Source organism: Heteronotia binoei, chromosome 2, assembly GCF_032191835.1.
Source record: "Heteronotia binoei isolate CCM8104 ecotype False Entrance Well chromosome 2, APGP_CSIRO_Hbin_v1, whole genome shotgun sequence".
NCBI classification, from domain to species: Eukaryota; Metazoa; Chordata; class Lepidosauria; order Squamata; family Gekkonidae; genus Heteronotia; species Heteronotia binoei.
The window spans coordinates 14,062,754-14,079,739 of NC_083224.1; the positions used below are offsets into that span (position 1 = coordinate 14,062,754).

The following is a 16,986-nucleotide window of genomic DNA, read 5'->3' on the forward strand; positions in this document are numbered from 1 at the left end:
CCCAGGGGTGGAATTCTAGCGGAAGCGCCTTTGCATATTAGGCCACACCCCCCTGATGTAGCCAATCCTCCTGGAGCTTTCAGCAGGCCCTGTACCAAAAGCCCTGCAAGCTCCAGGACTGGCTACATCAGAGAGGCGTGGCCCAGGGGTGGAATTCTAGCAGAAGCGCCTTTGCATATTAGGCCGGACCCCCCTGATGTAGCCAATCCTCCTGGAGCTTTCAGCAGGCCCTGTACCAAAAGCCCTGCAAGCTCCAGGATTGGCTACATTAGAGAGGCGTGGCCCAGGGGTGGAATTCTAGCAGAAGCGCCTTTGCATATTAGGCCACACCCCCCTGATGTAGCCAATCCTCCTGGAGCTTTCAGCAGGCCCTGTACTAAAAGCCCTGCAAGCTCCAGGATTGGCTACATCAGAGGGGTGTGGCCCAGCGGTGGAATTCTAGCAGAAGCGCCTTTGCATATTAGGCCACACCCCCCTGATGTAGCCAATCCTCCTGGAGCTTTCAGCAGGCCCTGTACTAAAAGCCCTGCAAGCTCCAGGATTGGCTACATCAGAGGGGTGTGGCCCAGCGGTGGAATTCTAGCAGGAGCTCCTTTGCATATCAGGCCACAAAACCCCTGATGTAGCCAATCCTCCAAGAGCTTACAAAAAAGAGCCTTGTAAGCTCTTGGGGGATTGGCTACATCAGGGGTGTAGCCAGACACAACCGAGCAACTCTCTAGTCCTCAGCAGGGTTTAGAGCGACTGGCAATGTTTCCAGTAGAAATCCTCCCAACCCGCAAAACCCAGGACTTACCTCTGAGTGGGTCTTAATGATGTGATACTTGACTCCGCTTTCTGAGCTAAACTCCTTCTGACACAGAAGACATCTATATTTTCCCACGGAGTGGCCCCCCTGCAAGGCAAACACCAGTTGTGTGAGCTTCCCCTCCTGCTGCAGCCTTCACCCTGGAAATGTATGAGCTGGTCTTACACAAAAGGCAGCGGAGAGAGTAAAATTGTCCTTGCTCTGCACCGCCACAGACCACAGATGAAGGAATCATATGACTTAATGTGCTAACAGGCAGACAGAGAACAAAGTTGGAGTCCAGAGAGCCAGTTTGGTGTAGTGGTTAAGTGGGCAGTCTCTTATCTGGGAGAACCGGGTTTGATTCCCCACTCCTCCACTTGCACCTGCTGGCATGGCCTTGCGTTAGCCATAGCTCTCGCAGAGGTTGTCCTTGAAAGGGCAGCTTCTGGGAGAGTCCTCTCAGCCCCACCCATCTCACAGGGTGTCTGTTGTGGGGGAAGAAGATAAAGGAGACTGTAAGCTGCTCTGAGACTCTGATTCAGAGAGAAGGGTGGGGTATAAATCTACGGGTTTCTTCTTCTTCTTTAAGGCCAATAAAGTTTAATTCTGGATGCAAGCTTTCGTGGGTATGTATACGTCTTCAGAGATCTGAAGAAGTGTGTGTGCACATGAAAGCTTATACCCAGAATTAAACTCTGTCAGTCTCAAAGGTGCCACTGGACTCAAATATTGTTCTGTTGCTTCAGACCAACAGGGCTACTAGGAAGGAAGGAAGGAAGGAAGGAAGGAAGGAAGGAAGGAAGGAAGGAAGGAAGGAAGGAAGGAAGGAAGGAAGGAAGGAAGGAAGGAAGGAAGGAAGGAGGGAAGGAGGGAGGGAAGGAGGGAGGGAGGGAAGGAGGGAGGGAGGGAAGAAAGAAAGAAAGAAAGAAAGAAAGAAAGAAAGAAAGAAAGAAAGAAAGAAAGAAAGAAAGAAAGAAAGAAAGAAAGAAAGAAGAGAGGGTGGAATGAAGGAAGGAGAAAAAGAGAGGAAGGAAGAAGAGATAGGAAGAGAGAAAGAAAGAGAAAAAGAAAGTCTCTTGCACATAGAAATCTAGAGCTCTGTGGGAAAGGCAACAAGAATGTCAGAGGGTAGACGAGGCTCAAACCTGTGTGCAGGAAGACTCCCCACCCCATAGAAGACCGTTCAAACAGGTGCACTCAAGCACATATTATAAACTTCCAACAGTAAAAGCTCTACTCATCAGCTTTGATTCTCAAAAGCTTGTACTCTGTGAAATCTTGTTGCTACTGGGACCTTAATCTTGTTTTTTTAATTTTGCAAAATTTTGGGGTTTTTTCCTGCGGACCAACATGGTTTTCCTCCCTGAAGCTATCCACATCTTTAAAAGTCCTCCTGCAGATACACATGCTCATGGAAGTCTGAAGCGGTACAGCCCAGAGGTCGTTTTCTGAGATGCTCTCCGGCTGGTGTAGATTAGACCAGGAGTTAGCATAAGAAACTATACACAAACTTGTACAATCTTTCCTTTGAGCCTAGCAATGTTCCATCTGCCATAACGATTTGTCAGAGGGTTGCTATGTTTGTTTGAGAGAGAGACAGGGCCTGCTGGTACAAGCTACTACAGTTACTACTGTATTGGCAGAGTAGCGTACGTATCAAGATATACTGAGATATTTCCATGTTTCTCCATGTGCCTGCTTCAATCATCCCAGAATATCAATAGTGCACAGCAAATGCAAAGTGTCAGCTAATTAGAAACACAGAAACAACGAACTGGAAGGGACCCCAAGGCTCATCTCATCCAATCCCTGCACAATGTTGGAAATTCACAGGTACCTTCACTCCCCCCACCCCAGAAACTCCTCCAGTTTGAGAGCCGGTTTGGTGTAGTGGTGAAGTGTGCGGACTGTTATCTGGGAGAACTGGGTTTGATTCCTCACTCTCCTACCTGCAGCTGCTGGAATGGCCTTGGGTCAGCCATAGCTCCCGCAGAGCTGTCCTTGAAAGGGCAGTTTCTGGGAGAGCTCTCTCAGCCCCCCTATCTCTAAGGGTGTCTGTTGTGGGGGAGGAGGGGAAAGGAGATTGGGAGCTGCTCTGAGACTGAGATTTGGAGTGAAAGGCGGGGTGAAAATTTAATATCATCATCTTCTCCTCCTCCTCCCCCCCCGTCCTGGAGGAAGGTATTTGTGAATTTCCTGCATTGTGCAGAGGGTCAGACTAGATGACCCGGGGGGTCCCTTCCAACTCTATGATTCTACGATTCACCACGGCGAAAAGATCTCTGATCCGTGACAAGCCGTCTCCACCTCCTGCAGCAACCGTTTTGTGGTCGAGCCCATCACACTGGGTGGGTCTGAGCTCCAAAATCAGTTTTTACATTAAATGCTGCCAGGAACGCTCTCCGATGGTTCACAGCAGCCAGCCAGTCCCAGTCTGCGCTAGAAACACTGAGGTGAGCAGTGACCTCCTTTAATTGGTGGCCAAGTCAGATCAATACAGGCTTTCAGTGATTTCGCTTTTAGGTTGTTGAGCAGCTAATTAAAGCCCCAGATCTTTTGCCATCGGTGACCTGTGGGAAAAAAAAAAACCCGAATGGGCTTTCAGCTTCTCTTTGATCCACCACCCATCGATGAGGACATAATGGACGACTTCCCAAAGGGAAATGGCAAGATTGGTTAGCGACTGAATGAAGTACTGCTGTGTCCCCGTTTCCAAATGAGCTAGTGCTGTCACTCAGAACACGGGGCCGCAGGCTAAGGCAGGGGTGGCTCTCGAAGCCCCCACCACTCCAGCAGCTTGGAGAATGGGCTAAAAGTTAAAGCTGATTTCTTTCCACCCTTCCCCTCCCTCCCTCCTTCTATCCATCTATCTATCTATCTCAATCTGTCTGTCTGTCTGTCTGTCTATCTATCTATCATCTATCTATCTATCATCTATCTATCTATCATCTATCTATCTATCTATCATTTCTCTCTCTCATCTATCTATCTATCTATCTATCTATCTATCTATCTATCTATCTATCTATCTATCTATCTATCTATCATTTCTCTCTCTCTCATCTATCTATCTATCTATCTATCTATCTATCTATCTATCTATCTATCTATCTATCTATCTATCTATCTATCTATCCATCCATCCATCCTTTCTTTCTCTTTCTTTCTTTCTTTCTTTCTTTCTTTCTTTCTTTCTTTCTTTCTTTCTTTCTTTCTTTCTTTCTTTCTTTCTTTCTTTCTTTCTTTCTTTCTCCCTTCCCTCCTTCTCACAAACGTCTGATGTTCACGTCTTGCAGCTTTCAAACATCTGACGTTTATTCTGCGTGGCTCTTACATTAAACAAGTTCGGCCACCCCTGATTCAGAGCCCTGTTCAAGATGACTCACAAAGTAAAGCAAACCAGCAAACAACCCCTCCCCCAAACCCCTCGAGACCCTTACCTTGTTGCAGTTTGCGAGGTGGGCTTTCAAACCAGACACGCTGGAATAGATGGCAACGCAGCACTGAGAAGGAAAACAGAAAGGCAGATGGTGAGTGGGGCCAGCCTGCCCCTCCCCTCTCTTTCCAAGGAAGGAGCCCCTGCGTTTCCAAAACCGCATCCCCGCTGTTCCCAGGGGGTCCCCAATCAACGCAAGGTTATTTGATAGATCATCCATCAGGATCTCACCACATGCTTCTCATTAAAGCTAATGGGAGTCATGTGGCTTAGTCCCCTTTATCCTTCGACAGGCCTTTGAAACGTCCATGTTTTATAAGCAGTTATGGGAGGCCCCCGCTGGGCGATCTTACAGCAGCATGCGAGGAGGCCTGCTGCTCAAAGGAAAAGTAGGCCGAGTCATCTAGGCCAGGGGTGGCTGAACCGCGGCTCTTTCGCACATATTGTGCGGCTCTCAAAGCCCCCACCACCCCATCGGCTGGCTTGGAAAAGGCATTCCTCTTTCTTTAAATCGCTTCCCCAAGCCAAGATGTGATGGCCGGAACTTCCTTCAGAGTTCAGTTATGCTTGTCGCAAACTGTCTCCCGGCTCCACCCCTGAAGTCCTCAGATATTTCTAGATGGACCTGGCAGCCCTAGAGTCAATTGAGGCCAAATACCTAGAGAAGACGAGGTACGGTATTGTCAGACGCGTGAGGGTAGGGGTGGCCAACATGCAGCTCGGGAGCCACATATGGTTCTTTCACACAGACTGTGTGGCTCTCGAAGGCCCCACTGTCCCATTGGCCGGCTTGGAGACGGCATTCCTCTCTTTAAATCACTTCTCCAAGCTAAGCCAACCGGCAGCTTGGAGACTGAATCTAAAGTTAAAATTGTGTTCTTTCCACCTCTCCACCTCTGGCAAAGAGCCAGTTTCGTGTAGTGGTGAAGTGTGCGGACTTTTATCTGGGACAACCGGGTTTGATTCCCCACTCCTCCACTTGCACCTGCTGGAATGGCCTTGGGTCAGCCATAGCCCTGGCAGAGGTTGTCTTTGAAAGGGCAGCTGCTGTGAGAGTCCTCTCAGCCCACCCACCTCACAGGGTGGCTGTTGTGGGGGAGGAAGGGAAAGGAGATTGTAGGCCGCTCTCTGTCCTTGAAAGGGCAGCTGCTGTGAGAGCCCTCTCCAGCCCCACCCACATCACAGGGTGTCTGTTGAGGGGGGGGAAGGTAAAGGCTATTAGCCAGTAGTAGTGGCTATTAGCCTAATATTAGGCTATTAGTAGGCTATTAGCCAGGAAGGTAGTGGCTATTAGCCACAGTGTATGTGTATATAACATTTTTTGCCACTGTGTGACACAGAGTGTTGGACTTGATGGGCCGTTGGCCTGATCCAACATGGCTTCTCTTATGTTCTTATGTTCTAAAGGAGATTGTGAGCTGCTCTGAGACTCTTCGGAGTGGAGGGCGGGATATAAATCCAATATCTTCTTCTTCTTCCCTCCCTTCTTCCACTTCCACCTAGATAGATAGATGATAGATAGATAGATAGATAGATAGATAGATAGATAGATAGATAGATAGATAGATAGATAGATAGATAGATAGATAGATAGATAGATAGATAGATAATTTTATTTGTATCCCGCCCTCCCCGCCGGAGCAGGCTCAGGGCGGCTAACAGCATCATTTAAATTTCAACTATACAAAGAAAGGCAAAGAAAACAAATTACATTTAAACATTAAAATTCTGGTTAAGTTTTAAAATTAATTAATTAAATTAGCAAAAGTGCTAATGCTATTTGTTCTTTTATGATGGCGGTTATCATTAGCAATTTCTTTCTTCGTCAGCGAAAGCCAGTCGGAAGAGGAAGGTCTTGCAGGCCCTGCGGAATTGTTCAAGATCCCGCAGGGCCCACATTTCCTCTGGAAGTTGGTTCCATAGGTTCGGGGCTACAGAGGAGAAGGCCCGGTTCCTTCCTTCCTTGTGGCTCCGAAACATCTGTTGACTCTATGTGGCTCTTACATTATTTATTTTATTTTATTTATTTTGTGGATTTCTAGTTCGCCCTTTCCCAAGTCGGGCTCAAGTCGGATGACAACATAATAAAACAATTCAATCACACGATAAAACAGTTAAAACCAAACAATTAAAACCACTAAAATAAAATAAAATAAGGCAGCGTCAATGATATGAACATCGTCCACAAATTAAAACACAGGATGCGGTCAGTGCAGGGAGGCCGATTAAACGGTATGAGGACGCCCGCCTGCCTAAGCCAAAAGCCTGGCATAACAGCTCCGTTTTACAGGCCCTCTGGAATGGCATAGATCTGGTAGGGCCCGTATCTCCCTGGGGAGCTGATTTCACCAGGTTGGGGCCAGGGCTGAAAAGGCCCTGGTCCTGGTCGAGGCAAGCCGGACGTCCTTTGGGCCAGGGATAGTCCGAAGATGTTGGTTGGCCAATCGTAGAGGCCTCCGGGACTCGTACGGGGAGAGACAGTCCCGTAGGTATGTAGGTCCCAGGCTGCATAATGCTTTAAAAGTTAATACTAAAACCTTGAAACAGATCCAGCACTCAACTGGTAGCCAGTGCAGACTGTGCAGCAGCAGCCGACTGCCTGCCCATACAGGCAGTTCAGTCAGCAATCGTGCTGCTGCACTCTGCACTCGCTGGAGTTTCCATGGGGAGGGACGGTGGCTCAGTGGTAGAGCGTCTGCTTGGGAAGCAGAAGGTCCCAGGTTCAATCCCCGGCATCTACAACTAAACAGGGTCCAGGCAACTAGGCGTGAAAAACCTCAGCTTGAGACCCTGGAGAGCAGGGGAGGGACGGTGGCTCAGTGGTTGAGCATCTGCTAGGTAAGCAGGAGGTCCCAGGTTCAAGCCCCGGCATCTCCAACTAAAAAGGGTCCAGGCAAATAGGTGTGAAAAACCTCAGCTTGAGACCCTGGATAGCAGGGGAGGGACGGTGGCTCAGTGGTAGAGCATCTGCTTGGGAAGCAGAGGGTTTCAGGTTCAATCCCCGGCATCTCCAACTAAAAAGAGTCCAGGCAAGTAGGCGTGAAAAACCTCAGCTTGAGACCCTGGAGAGCAGGGGAGGGACGGTGACTCAGTGGTAGAGCGTCTGCTTGGGAAGCAGAGGGTTCCAGGTTCAATCCCCGGCATCTCCAACTAAACAGGGTCCAGGCAAGTAGGCGTGAAAAACCTCAGCTTGAGACCCTGGAGAGCAGGGGAGGGACGGTGGCTCAGTGGTAGAGCATCTGCTTGGTAAGCAGAAGGTCCCAGGTTCAATCCCCAGCATTTCCAACTAAAAAGGGTCCAGGTAAATAGGTGTGAAAAACCTCAGCTTGAGAATCTGGAGAGCCGCTGCCAGTCTGAGTAGACAATACTGACTTTGATGGACCCAGGAGGGTCTGATTCTGTATAAGGCAGCTTCATATGTTCATGTTCCAGATCAGTCCCACATTAAGCAAGTCTGGCCACCCTTGATCTAGGCAAAGGCTCAGCCCATTTGAAAACCTGTGTTTGCGTGGATGCACACACGTGACTCATGGCGACCCTACGAACGAATGCTCTCCGATACAGCCTACATCTTTTGCAGCCTTGCTCAAGTCTTGCAAACAAAAGGCTCCGGCTTCTTCGATGAAGTCAATCCATCTCACGTTAGGTTGGAGGAAATCCGACCCTGACGTGGGGAGGGGGGTGGAGGGGGAAATCGAGCCGAAGGGAGGAGGCAGAAGCTGGTAGAGATTCACCCAAAGCTGGTTTGCGCGTGTGCTTGCCAAAATATATGTGTCTGATTTGTTGGGAAGATTAAATGCGACAGCTCTCGAGCAACTGGAAATCTAAGCCTGCAAACAACTAATCAGAGTTGCTTGCCCGCACAAGACACTCGATCTGAATACGCAGCTCCGCTAATTGCCTCCCTCGGCTTTAAAAATCAGCGCCGTCTTTCCCCCTAATTAGGATGAGGGCAAAGATTTCTTGCCAGAAAGCAAGCTGCTTCCCGGCAACGCAGAGGCCGGCAGCGTTTGACGGATTGGCCAGAGCAGCCTGCCGCGGCGGAGGGGCAAACAGGTTTCACACAGCGGGTGGTCCGCTGCTTAGCGAGTGAACAACCCCCCCCCCCCCCCGAAAAAAAAAAGTTGAACTGATGTGGATTGTGTCAAGGGGGTCTCTTGCCATGGTTGATGGCCTGGTATAATGCACTGTAGTAACCTTAGGTCAAGAGTGTTGAACTCATTTGGTATAGTGGTGAAGTGTGCGGACTCTTATCTGGGAGAAGCGGGTTTGATTCCCCGCTCCTCCACTTGCACCTGCTGGAATGGCCTTGGGTCAGCCATAGCTCTGGCAGAGGTTGTCCTTGACAGGGCAGCTGCTGGGAGAGCCCTCTCCAGACCCACCTGCCTCACAGGGTGTCTGTTGTGGGGGAGGAAGGGAAAGGAGATTGTAGGCCACTCTCTGGCCTTGAAAGGGCAGCTGCTGTGAGACCCCTCTCCAGCCCCACCCACCTCACAGGGTGTCTGTTGTGGGGGAGGAAGGGAAAGGCGATTGTAGGCTGCTCTGAGCCTCTGTCCTTGAAAGGGCAGCTTCTGGGAGAGCTCTCTCAGCCCCACCCACCTCACAGGGTGTCTGTTGTGGGGGAGGAAGGGAAAGGAGATTGTAGGCCACTCTCTGTCCTTGAAAGGACAGCTTCTGGGAGAGCCCTCTCAGCCCCACCTGCCTCACAGGGTGTCCTGTTGTGGGGGAGGAAGGGAAAGGAGATTGTAGGCCGCTCTGAGCCTCTGTCCTTGAAAGGGCAGCTTCTGGGAGAGCTCTCTCAGCCCCACCTGCCTCACAGGGTGTCCTGTTGTGGGGGAGGAAGGGAGAGGAGATTGTAGGCCGCTCTGAGCCTCTGTCCTTGAAAGGGCAGCTTCTGGGAGAGCTCTCTCAGCCCCACCTGCCTCACAGGGCGTCTGTTGTGGGGAGAGAAGATATGGGAGATTGTAAGATGCTCTGAGTCTCTGATTCAGGAGAAGGGCGGGGTATAAATCTGCAATTCTTCTTCTGCTTATGAGGGCCAGATCTGATATAAATAAGACCTTGTTGGCCCGGCCATAGCAGATTGGCCCGGGCCATGTGTGTCCCTATTTAAGATTGGTAGCAGAGATATAAATTTTATAAAGGACACAGACAAACACAATTAAATATATATATTTTTAAAAAACTTAAAATATGCTTAAAACGTTGGCACTCATTAGTCTTAAAGGTGCTTTCTTTGTATTTCTTCCATGGGATCCAGGGAACCGGGCAAACGAAACTGGCTCTTTCCTTCCTTCCCCAGGGGACAGGCGAGGGAGGAGCCTCAGCTAATAGAAGGGAGAGAGGCTTGGCTTAGTAGCTCTGCTGTGTAATCGAGAGAGCCTGGAAAAACAAGGTCTGCCTCCCCCCCCCCAAGGGAGGAGCCTCAGCCAAAGGAGAACATAGAGGTTTTGCTCTGTAGCTCCTGTGCGATTGAGCAAGCCTGGCAAAGCAAACTGTGATGCAGAAGGAAGAAAGAAGCAGGGAGACAGAAGCTGATGACAGCCAGTTGTTCGTGGGCCTCATGGGAGCCCTCCGGGGGTCTGATTCAGCCCCTGGGATGCACGTTTGACACCCCTGCCCTAGGTCTTGCTTTGCTATCATCCCTGCTTTGCTGGCTGAACACTATCTCTCCTTTGTAACAAGGAAGGGTGTCGGTGGCTCAGTGGTAGAGCCTCTGCCTGGTAAGCAGAAGGTCCCAGGTTCAATCCCCGGCATCTCCAACTAAAAAGGGTCCAGGCAACCAGGTGTGAAAAACCTCAGCTTGAGACCCTGGAGAGCAGGGGAGGGATGGTGGCTCAGTGGTAGAGCATCTGCTTGGTAAACAGAAGGTCCCAGGTTCAATCCCCGGCATCTCCAACTAAAAAGGGTCCAGGCAAGTAGGCGTGAAAAACCTCAGCTTGAGACCCTGGAGAGCAGGGGAGGGATGGTGGCTCAGTGGTAGAGCATCTGCTTGGTAAGCAGAAGGTCCCAGGTTCAATCCCCAGCATCTCTAGCTAAAAAGGGTCCAGGTCCCAGGTTCAATCCCCGCCATCTCCAACTAAAAAGGGTTCAGGCAAATAGGTGAGAAAAACCTCAGCTTGAGACCTTGGAGAGCCACTGCCAGTCTGAGTTGACAATACTGACTTTGATGGACCCAGGAGGGTCTGATTCAGTAGAAGACAGCTTCATGTGTCCATATGTCCAAGTGCAAGTATCCTTCTGCCGAATTCCTGGGCGGCCCAAGGCCATTGTCCGATTCCCAGGGATTCAGTGTGCACCTGCAACAGATCATGGGAATGGAACTCTGGGGGGAACGGTTAACCTGAGGTGTATGAAGGGATGTGTTCCCGCCACTGTCAGTTTCTGCAAGGGCCTTGCCTTGAGTCTCTAGCACAACAATGAACAAATCTTGTTCAACCAAAGAGGGTGTTGTTAACTGGAAGTCGGGGGACTTGACGGATTGGACTGTGGAGAGTTTCCACAATGGGAGGCAAAGATGACCTGACCAACTGCAGCGGAAGCAAACAAACATCTCCGCTGAATGCGTAGATTCAGGACCACTTGATGTATTATCCTTTCTTAGAGTGCCCATCTAAAATCGTCATGTTAAGGAATGGAACAAGCGTGTCTGCAAACCTGAACTCAATCAGACAGTCTGTCAGGAGTCATCTCCTCTGTATTCCTCTTGCCATGTTTTATGCTATAACCAATTTGCCTGGGTGCATTCTTGCTTTACTCATACTCTCTGTATGCTTATCTTGGGAACTTATTAGTCAAGCTGTTCCCACTGACTTCAAGGTCAGATGCCGGGGAAGTATAGATTAGACACCTGGACTCTAAACTAGGGGTGGACTCCAAAGGAGAGTGGGAGGGGGTCCTGCCAAAACCTGGTTCCCGCTCTGCTTTGGTGCGCTTGCAGTTAAAAAGTAACGGTTGGGGCGAGGGGTTAAAAGGAGAGTCCCTGGGCACTTTATAATACCACCATGCCAGAAGGAGACTTTTTAAAAAACAAAAGCTAGGAATAACAGTCCCCATAAGACCAGCATAGGGCACTTTATAACACGACCATGCCAGAAGGAGACTTTAAAAAACAAAAGCTGGGAATAACAGTCCCCATAAGACCACCATAGGGAAAGGTTAGGGAATTATTTTTGTCACCAGAGGGAGAAGGAAACACACACGTACCATGTAAATCACTGACCACTGTTTGCATCCTTATGCATCTCTCTTTGCCTCTACACCAATGGGAGCTCCTACAAGAGCCATGAAACTAAGGGGAACTCTGACCACGTTAGTTTTAGCAAAGATGGTGTACTGCCTTATGATGCTTATGGAATAAACTGCTGAACTATTGGACTGTGTTATTCCTTGACTAAAGGTCTTGACACAGTCAAGACACTGGAACAGCCTGGGACGGAGAGCTTCAGAGGGTGCAGACCCTGTTTCCTGGAGCCCAGAATTCCTCTACTCACTTTCCCTATGAAGGAAGCGTAAACCGCTTGGGGCTCTTTAGCTTGGAGAAACGTCAACCGAGGAGTGACATGATGGGAGATTTACAAGACTATGCATGGGATAGAGAAGGTAGAGAAAGAAATACTTTTCTCCCTTTCTCACAATACAAGAACTCATGGGCACTCAATGGGAGTCCTTCACCCAAAGGGCGATTAACACGTGGAATTCACTGCCACAGGAGATGGCGGCGGCTACAAGCATAGCCAGCTTCTAGAGGGGATTGGATATACATAAGAAGAAGGGTCCATCAGTGGCTATTAGCGTATTGATGGAACCCTGTGTCTGGGGCAAGTGATGCTCTGTATTCTTGGTGCTTGGGGGAGGGGGGGCAACAGTGGGAGGGCTTCTAGTGTCCTGGCCCCACTGGTGGACCTCCTGATGGCATCTGTTTTTTTGGCCACTATGTGACGCAGTGCTGGACTGGATGTGCCGTTGGCCTGATCGAACATGGCTTCTCTTATGGTGGGGGAGGAGTTCTTTACATCATCATCGCAGGGGGGGCTAGCTGGATGTTGCTGCTGTCTCAGGGCACTTGGCCTCTACAGAAAAGGGGATGCCGTCAAAAAAGAGGGCGGCCAGCATGGTGCATGGGCAAAGCTGTCAGACTAGGGTTTAGGAGACCTGAGTTTGAATCCCTGCTCATGTCATGGAAGGAGGGATGGAATTAAAGAGGGTGGCGCAAGTTCCCCTTAATTTCATGGCTCTTGTGGGAGCTGTGTTTACTGACCTTGGTGTCAAGGCAGAGAGATGCATAAGTATGCAAATGGTCGTCAGTGATTTACGTGGTACGTTTCCTTCTCCCACTGGTGCCAAAAAAATAATTCCCTAACCTTTCCCTATGCTGGTCTTATGGGGACTGTTATTCCCAGCTTTTGTTGTTGTTGTTTTTTTAAAGTCCCCTTCTAGTATGGTCATCTTGTAAAGTCCATACATATGTATGTTATCTTTCTGTGCAAAGGAAGTATTAAGAGTTTTACGAAAGACGTGCGTGTAATCTCGCAGCTCTCAAACATCTGATGTTTATTCCACGTGACTCTTACATCAAGCAAGTTTGAAATGGAGGAAAAGACAAAAACATAAGCCACTTTGGGCCCTCACTGGGGAGAAATATAAATGAAGTAACATTTTAAAAGGGAGGGCTCTGCTGCTTTGCAAGTTCTAGACTGGGCTCTGGCCTTGGGCTGTTGACTTAAATATCTCCCACCCCATTCAATAGTGCACAATTATGCCCTGGCATGCCCTGGTGCCAGCAATCATGACCCCCTTCACCCAACTCATTAGGATACTGGGGGGGGGGTGCTATGGGGAGCAGGGCTGGTCTCGCCCAGCAGACAGCTGAGGCAAGAGAAGCAGGCTACTCTAGGACTGCTCATCTCTATGCTCATTCTCCCATCCCATCTCCAAACCCTGCAAGCACTTACATTGTTAGGGCAGTTGATGTGTCCTTTCTCCTTCACTTCAGTTTTCCAGATCTCCAGAAGTCTTGGGTTCAACTTCGGAAGCCCAGGCCGGGTATAATTTAGCTGCCGAACAAGAAGTTGTTGTTAATAGACTCATCACACAGTTAGCTTGGGGTGGGGGTAACGGCATCATAGATGAAAGGAGTGGAACATATCGCAGACAGCCGAGAGAGGCTTTGACGTACGTTGTGTTCCCTCTAAGTTGCAGAGTCTTGTGTGCAAAAATTCTACTTTGTGAACTGCTGGCATTACATTTGTGAGCTCCTGCATCAATTACTGTGCTCTGGGGTCCTCCTTCCTGAGCTAGGACAAAAATGTGTAAGCTGGAGGCTGAAAATCCGTGAGCTAGCTCACGCTAACTCAGCTTACAGGGAACACTGGTTGCAAGTGAACCTGATGCCAAACACCAAGCTGGAATGGAAACCCTGTGTCGGGTCCTTCCTTTTTCCTTCCTGCCTGGGGTCACCAGGGGGCATTCTGCCTTTTGGGGGATCAAAAGTTTAAAGCATAAAATTCTAAGCCAGAAGGGGTCTTACAGGCCATTTAGACAAGTTCAATGCGGGAAATCCATGGCAAATAGCTCTCCAGCTTCCAACTGAAGATGATGAGGATATTGGATTTATATCCCGCTCTGGACTCCGAATCTCAAAAGCGGCTCACAATCTCGTTTACCTTCCTCCTCCCCCACAACAGACACCCTGTGAGGGAGGTGGGGCTGAGAGAAAGCTCTCCCAGAAGCTGCCCTTTCAAGGACAGCTCTGCCAGAGCTATGGGTAACCCAAGGCCATTCCAGCAGCTGCAAGTGGAGGAGTGGGGAATCAAACCCCGGTTCTCCCAGATAAGACTCCGCACACTTAATCACTACACCAAACTGGCTCTTAAGAAGATGGTAGATTTATACCCCGCCCTTCTCTCTGCACGAGAGACTCAAAGCGGCTTACAATCTCCTTTATCTCCTCCCCCCACAACAGACCCCCTGTGAGGTGGGTGGGGCTGGAGAGGACTCTCACAGCAGCTGCCCTTTCAAGGACAGAGAGCGGCCTACAATCTCCTTTCCCTTCCTCCCTCACAACAGACGCCCTGTGAGGTGGGTGGGGCTGAGAGGGCTCTCACAGCTGCTGCCCTTTCAAGGACAGAGAGCGGCCTACAATCTCCTTTCCCTTCCTCCCCCACAACAGACACCCTGTGAGGTGGGTGGGGCTGGAGAGGGCTCTCACAGCAGCTGCCCTTTCAAGGACAACCTCTGCCAGAGCTGTGGCTGACCCAAGGCCAACCCAGCAGGTGCAAGTTGAGGAGTGGGGGAATCAAACCCCGGTTCTCCCAGATAAGAGTCCGCAGACTTCACCACCGCACCAAACTGGCTCTCCACAAGGGAGTGCTCCCACTGCCCAGTAAACTGGTTTCACTGTCAAACCGCTCTTATCATTATGAAGTTTCCCCTGACAATACCTCCCCTATAACTTCAGCCTGCCCTGCCCTGCCCTGGATGGCCCCAGCTAGCCCTAATCTCATGAGATCTTGGAAGCTAAGTTGGGCCAGGCCTGGTTACTACTTGGATGGGAAACCACCAAGGAAGTCCAGGGTTACTGCGCAGAGGCAGGCAAATGGCAAATCTCCTCTGTTCATCTGTTGCCTTGACCTGGGTGGCCCAGGCTAGCCCGCTCTCCGGACCTTTCCGGATCTTGGACGCTAAGCAGGGTTAGCGCCCACTCCCTCCGCAGCTCCCTCGAAGTGGTGGAGTCTTGAGAGCACAAACTCTACTTCCTGAGAGATACTGACATTAAAGTTGTGGGCTACTGCGTACCTTAGTGTGCTCTGGGGTCGTCCTTCCTGAGCAAAGAGAAACATGGATGAGCTGGAGGCTAAAAAACCAGTGAGCTAGCTCGCACTAACTCAGCTTAGAGGGAACACTGGCTTGGCACTTGGATGGGAGCCCGCCAAGGAAGTCCGTGGTCACTATGCAGAGGCAGGCGGTGGCAAACTCACCCGTTCCTCTCTTGCCCTGAAAACTCTATGGCGGGGTGGCCAAACTGCCGCTAACGGTGTGGCTCTCGAAGCCCCCATCCCCACATCAGCTGGCTTGCAGAAGACATTTCTCTCTTTAAATCGCTTCTCTAAGCCAAGCCAGCTGGCGGCTTGGAGAATGCATTTAAAGCTGCTTTCTTTCCACCTCTCCTCCCCCATCTATTTGTCTCCCTCCCTTCCCTCCTCCCTCTCTCCTGTCCTGCGGCTCTTGAATATCTGATGTTCACGGCTGGCGGCTCTTGAACATCTGACATTTCATCTATGCGGCTCTTACAGGAAGGAAGTTGGGCCGTCCCTGCCCTGTGGGATCACCGTAACTCGGTTGCTACCTGGCGGCCCTTTCCAAATCCAACTCAAGCCCATAACACCTTGTCGTCCTCCCTGCCCCTACAACAGAGAACACCTCCACCTGTTCCCTGAGACAGTCCTTCAGCAATCTCAAGACGACCACCGTATCTCTGCTTCCTCTTCTCCAGGCGAAATGTACCTAATTTCATCAACCTTTCCTTATAGGACTTACTTATAGACTCTTTACCATTCGTGTCGCCCTCCTCAGCACTCATTCCAATATTTCTATGCCTTACTTAAAGTGTGGTGGTCCTGATAAGAAAATACTGTCAGCTTTAGAAGGTGTAAATCCCAAAACCAGCCACAGGTGTTGCAAAATTCTTAGCAGCTTCTGTGAGAGCTCTCTCAGCCCCACCCACCTCACAGGCCATGTTCCCGCTAAGCTGTGGAGTCTTGTGAGCAAAAATTCTGCTTTCTGAGCTACATGCAACAAAGCTGTGAGCTACTGTACATATTAGCTTGCTCTGGGGCCATTTTTTCTGAGCGAAGCCAACAGTGTGTGAGCCAGAAGCCAAAAACCCGTGAGCTAGCTCACACTAACTCAACTCAGAGAGAACACTGCTCAAAGGGTGTCTGTTGGGGGGGGGGAGAAGGTAAAGGAGATTGTAAGCTGCTCTGAGATTCTGAGATTCAGAGTATTGGGCGGGATATAAATCCAATATCATCATCTTTAAAAAAAAACCAAACCAAAATCGAAATGCACCAGAGGATGCGTTTCAGACACCTGTTTTTCAATTTGGCATTTTATAGGGAGGGACGGTGGCTCAGTGGTAGAGCATCTGCTTGGGAAGCAGAAGGTCCCAGGTTCAATCCCCGGCATCTCCAAAAAAGGGTCCAGGCAAATAGGTGTGAAAAACCTCCGCTCGAGACCCTGGAGAGCAGGGGAGGGACAGTGGCTCAGTGGCAGAACATCTGCTTGGGAAGCAGAAGGTCCCAGGTTCAATCCCTGGCATCTCCAAAAAAGGGTCCAGGCAAATAGGTGTGAAAAACCTCAGCTTGAGACCCTGGAGAGCAGGGGAGGGACAGTGCTCAGTGGTAGAGCATCTGCTTGGGAAGCAGAAGGTCCCAGGTTCAATCCCTGGCATCTCCAAAAAAGGGTCCAGGCAAATAGGTGTGAAAAACCTCCGCTCGAGACCCTGGAGAGCCACTGCCAGTCTGAGTAGACAATACTGACTTTGATGACCAAAGGTCTGATTCAGTATAAGGCAGCTTCATATGTTCATGTTCATATACTTGACACACTATTACTGTTACCTGTCTTAGAATTTGCTGTTTTTATATCTTATTTATCAGATTTGTGCATATACGTACTGCTAACTATATGTAATTATTTGTGTTTTTTATGCCAATAAAGGTATATGTGTTGTAAAATCTGGCGGTCAGAACTGGCCGCA

At 49.8% G+C, this 16,986-nt stretch overlaps 1 protein-coding gene across 1 annotated transcript in view; it reads right to left on the reverse strand.

The window, feature by feature from the left end:
- ZNF512B (zinc finger protein 512B) overlaps positions 1-16,986 on the reverse strand; it is a 63,888-nt gene that overhangs the window by 790 nt on the left and 46,112 nt on the right. Inside the window, 3 exon segments of the mRNA XM_060230602.1 lie at positions 797-895; positions 4,231-4,293; positions 13,181-13,282. Coding sequence (XP_060086585.1) covers positions 797-895; positions 4,231-4,293; positions 13,181-13,282 — 264 coding nt within the window.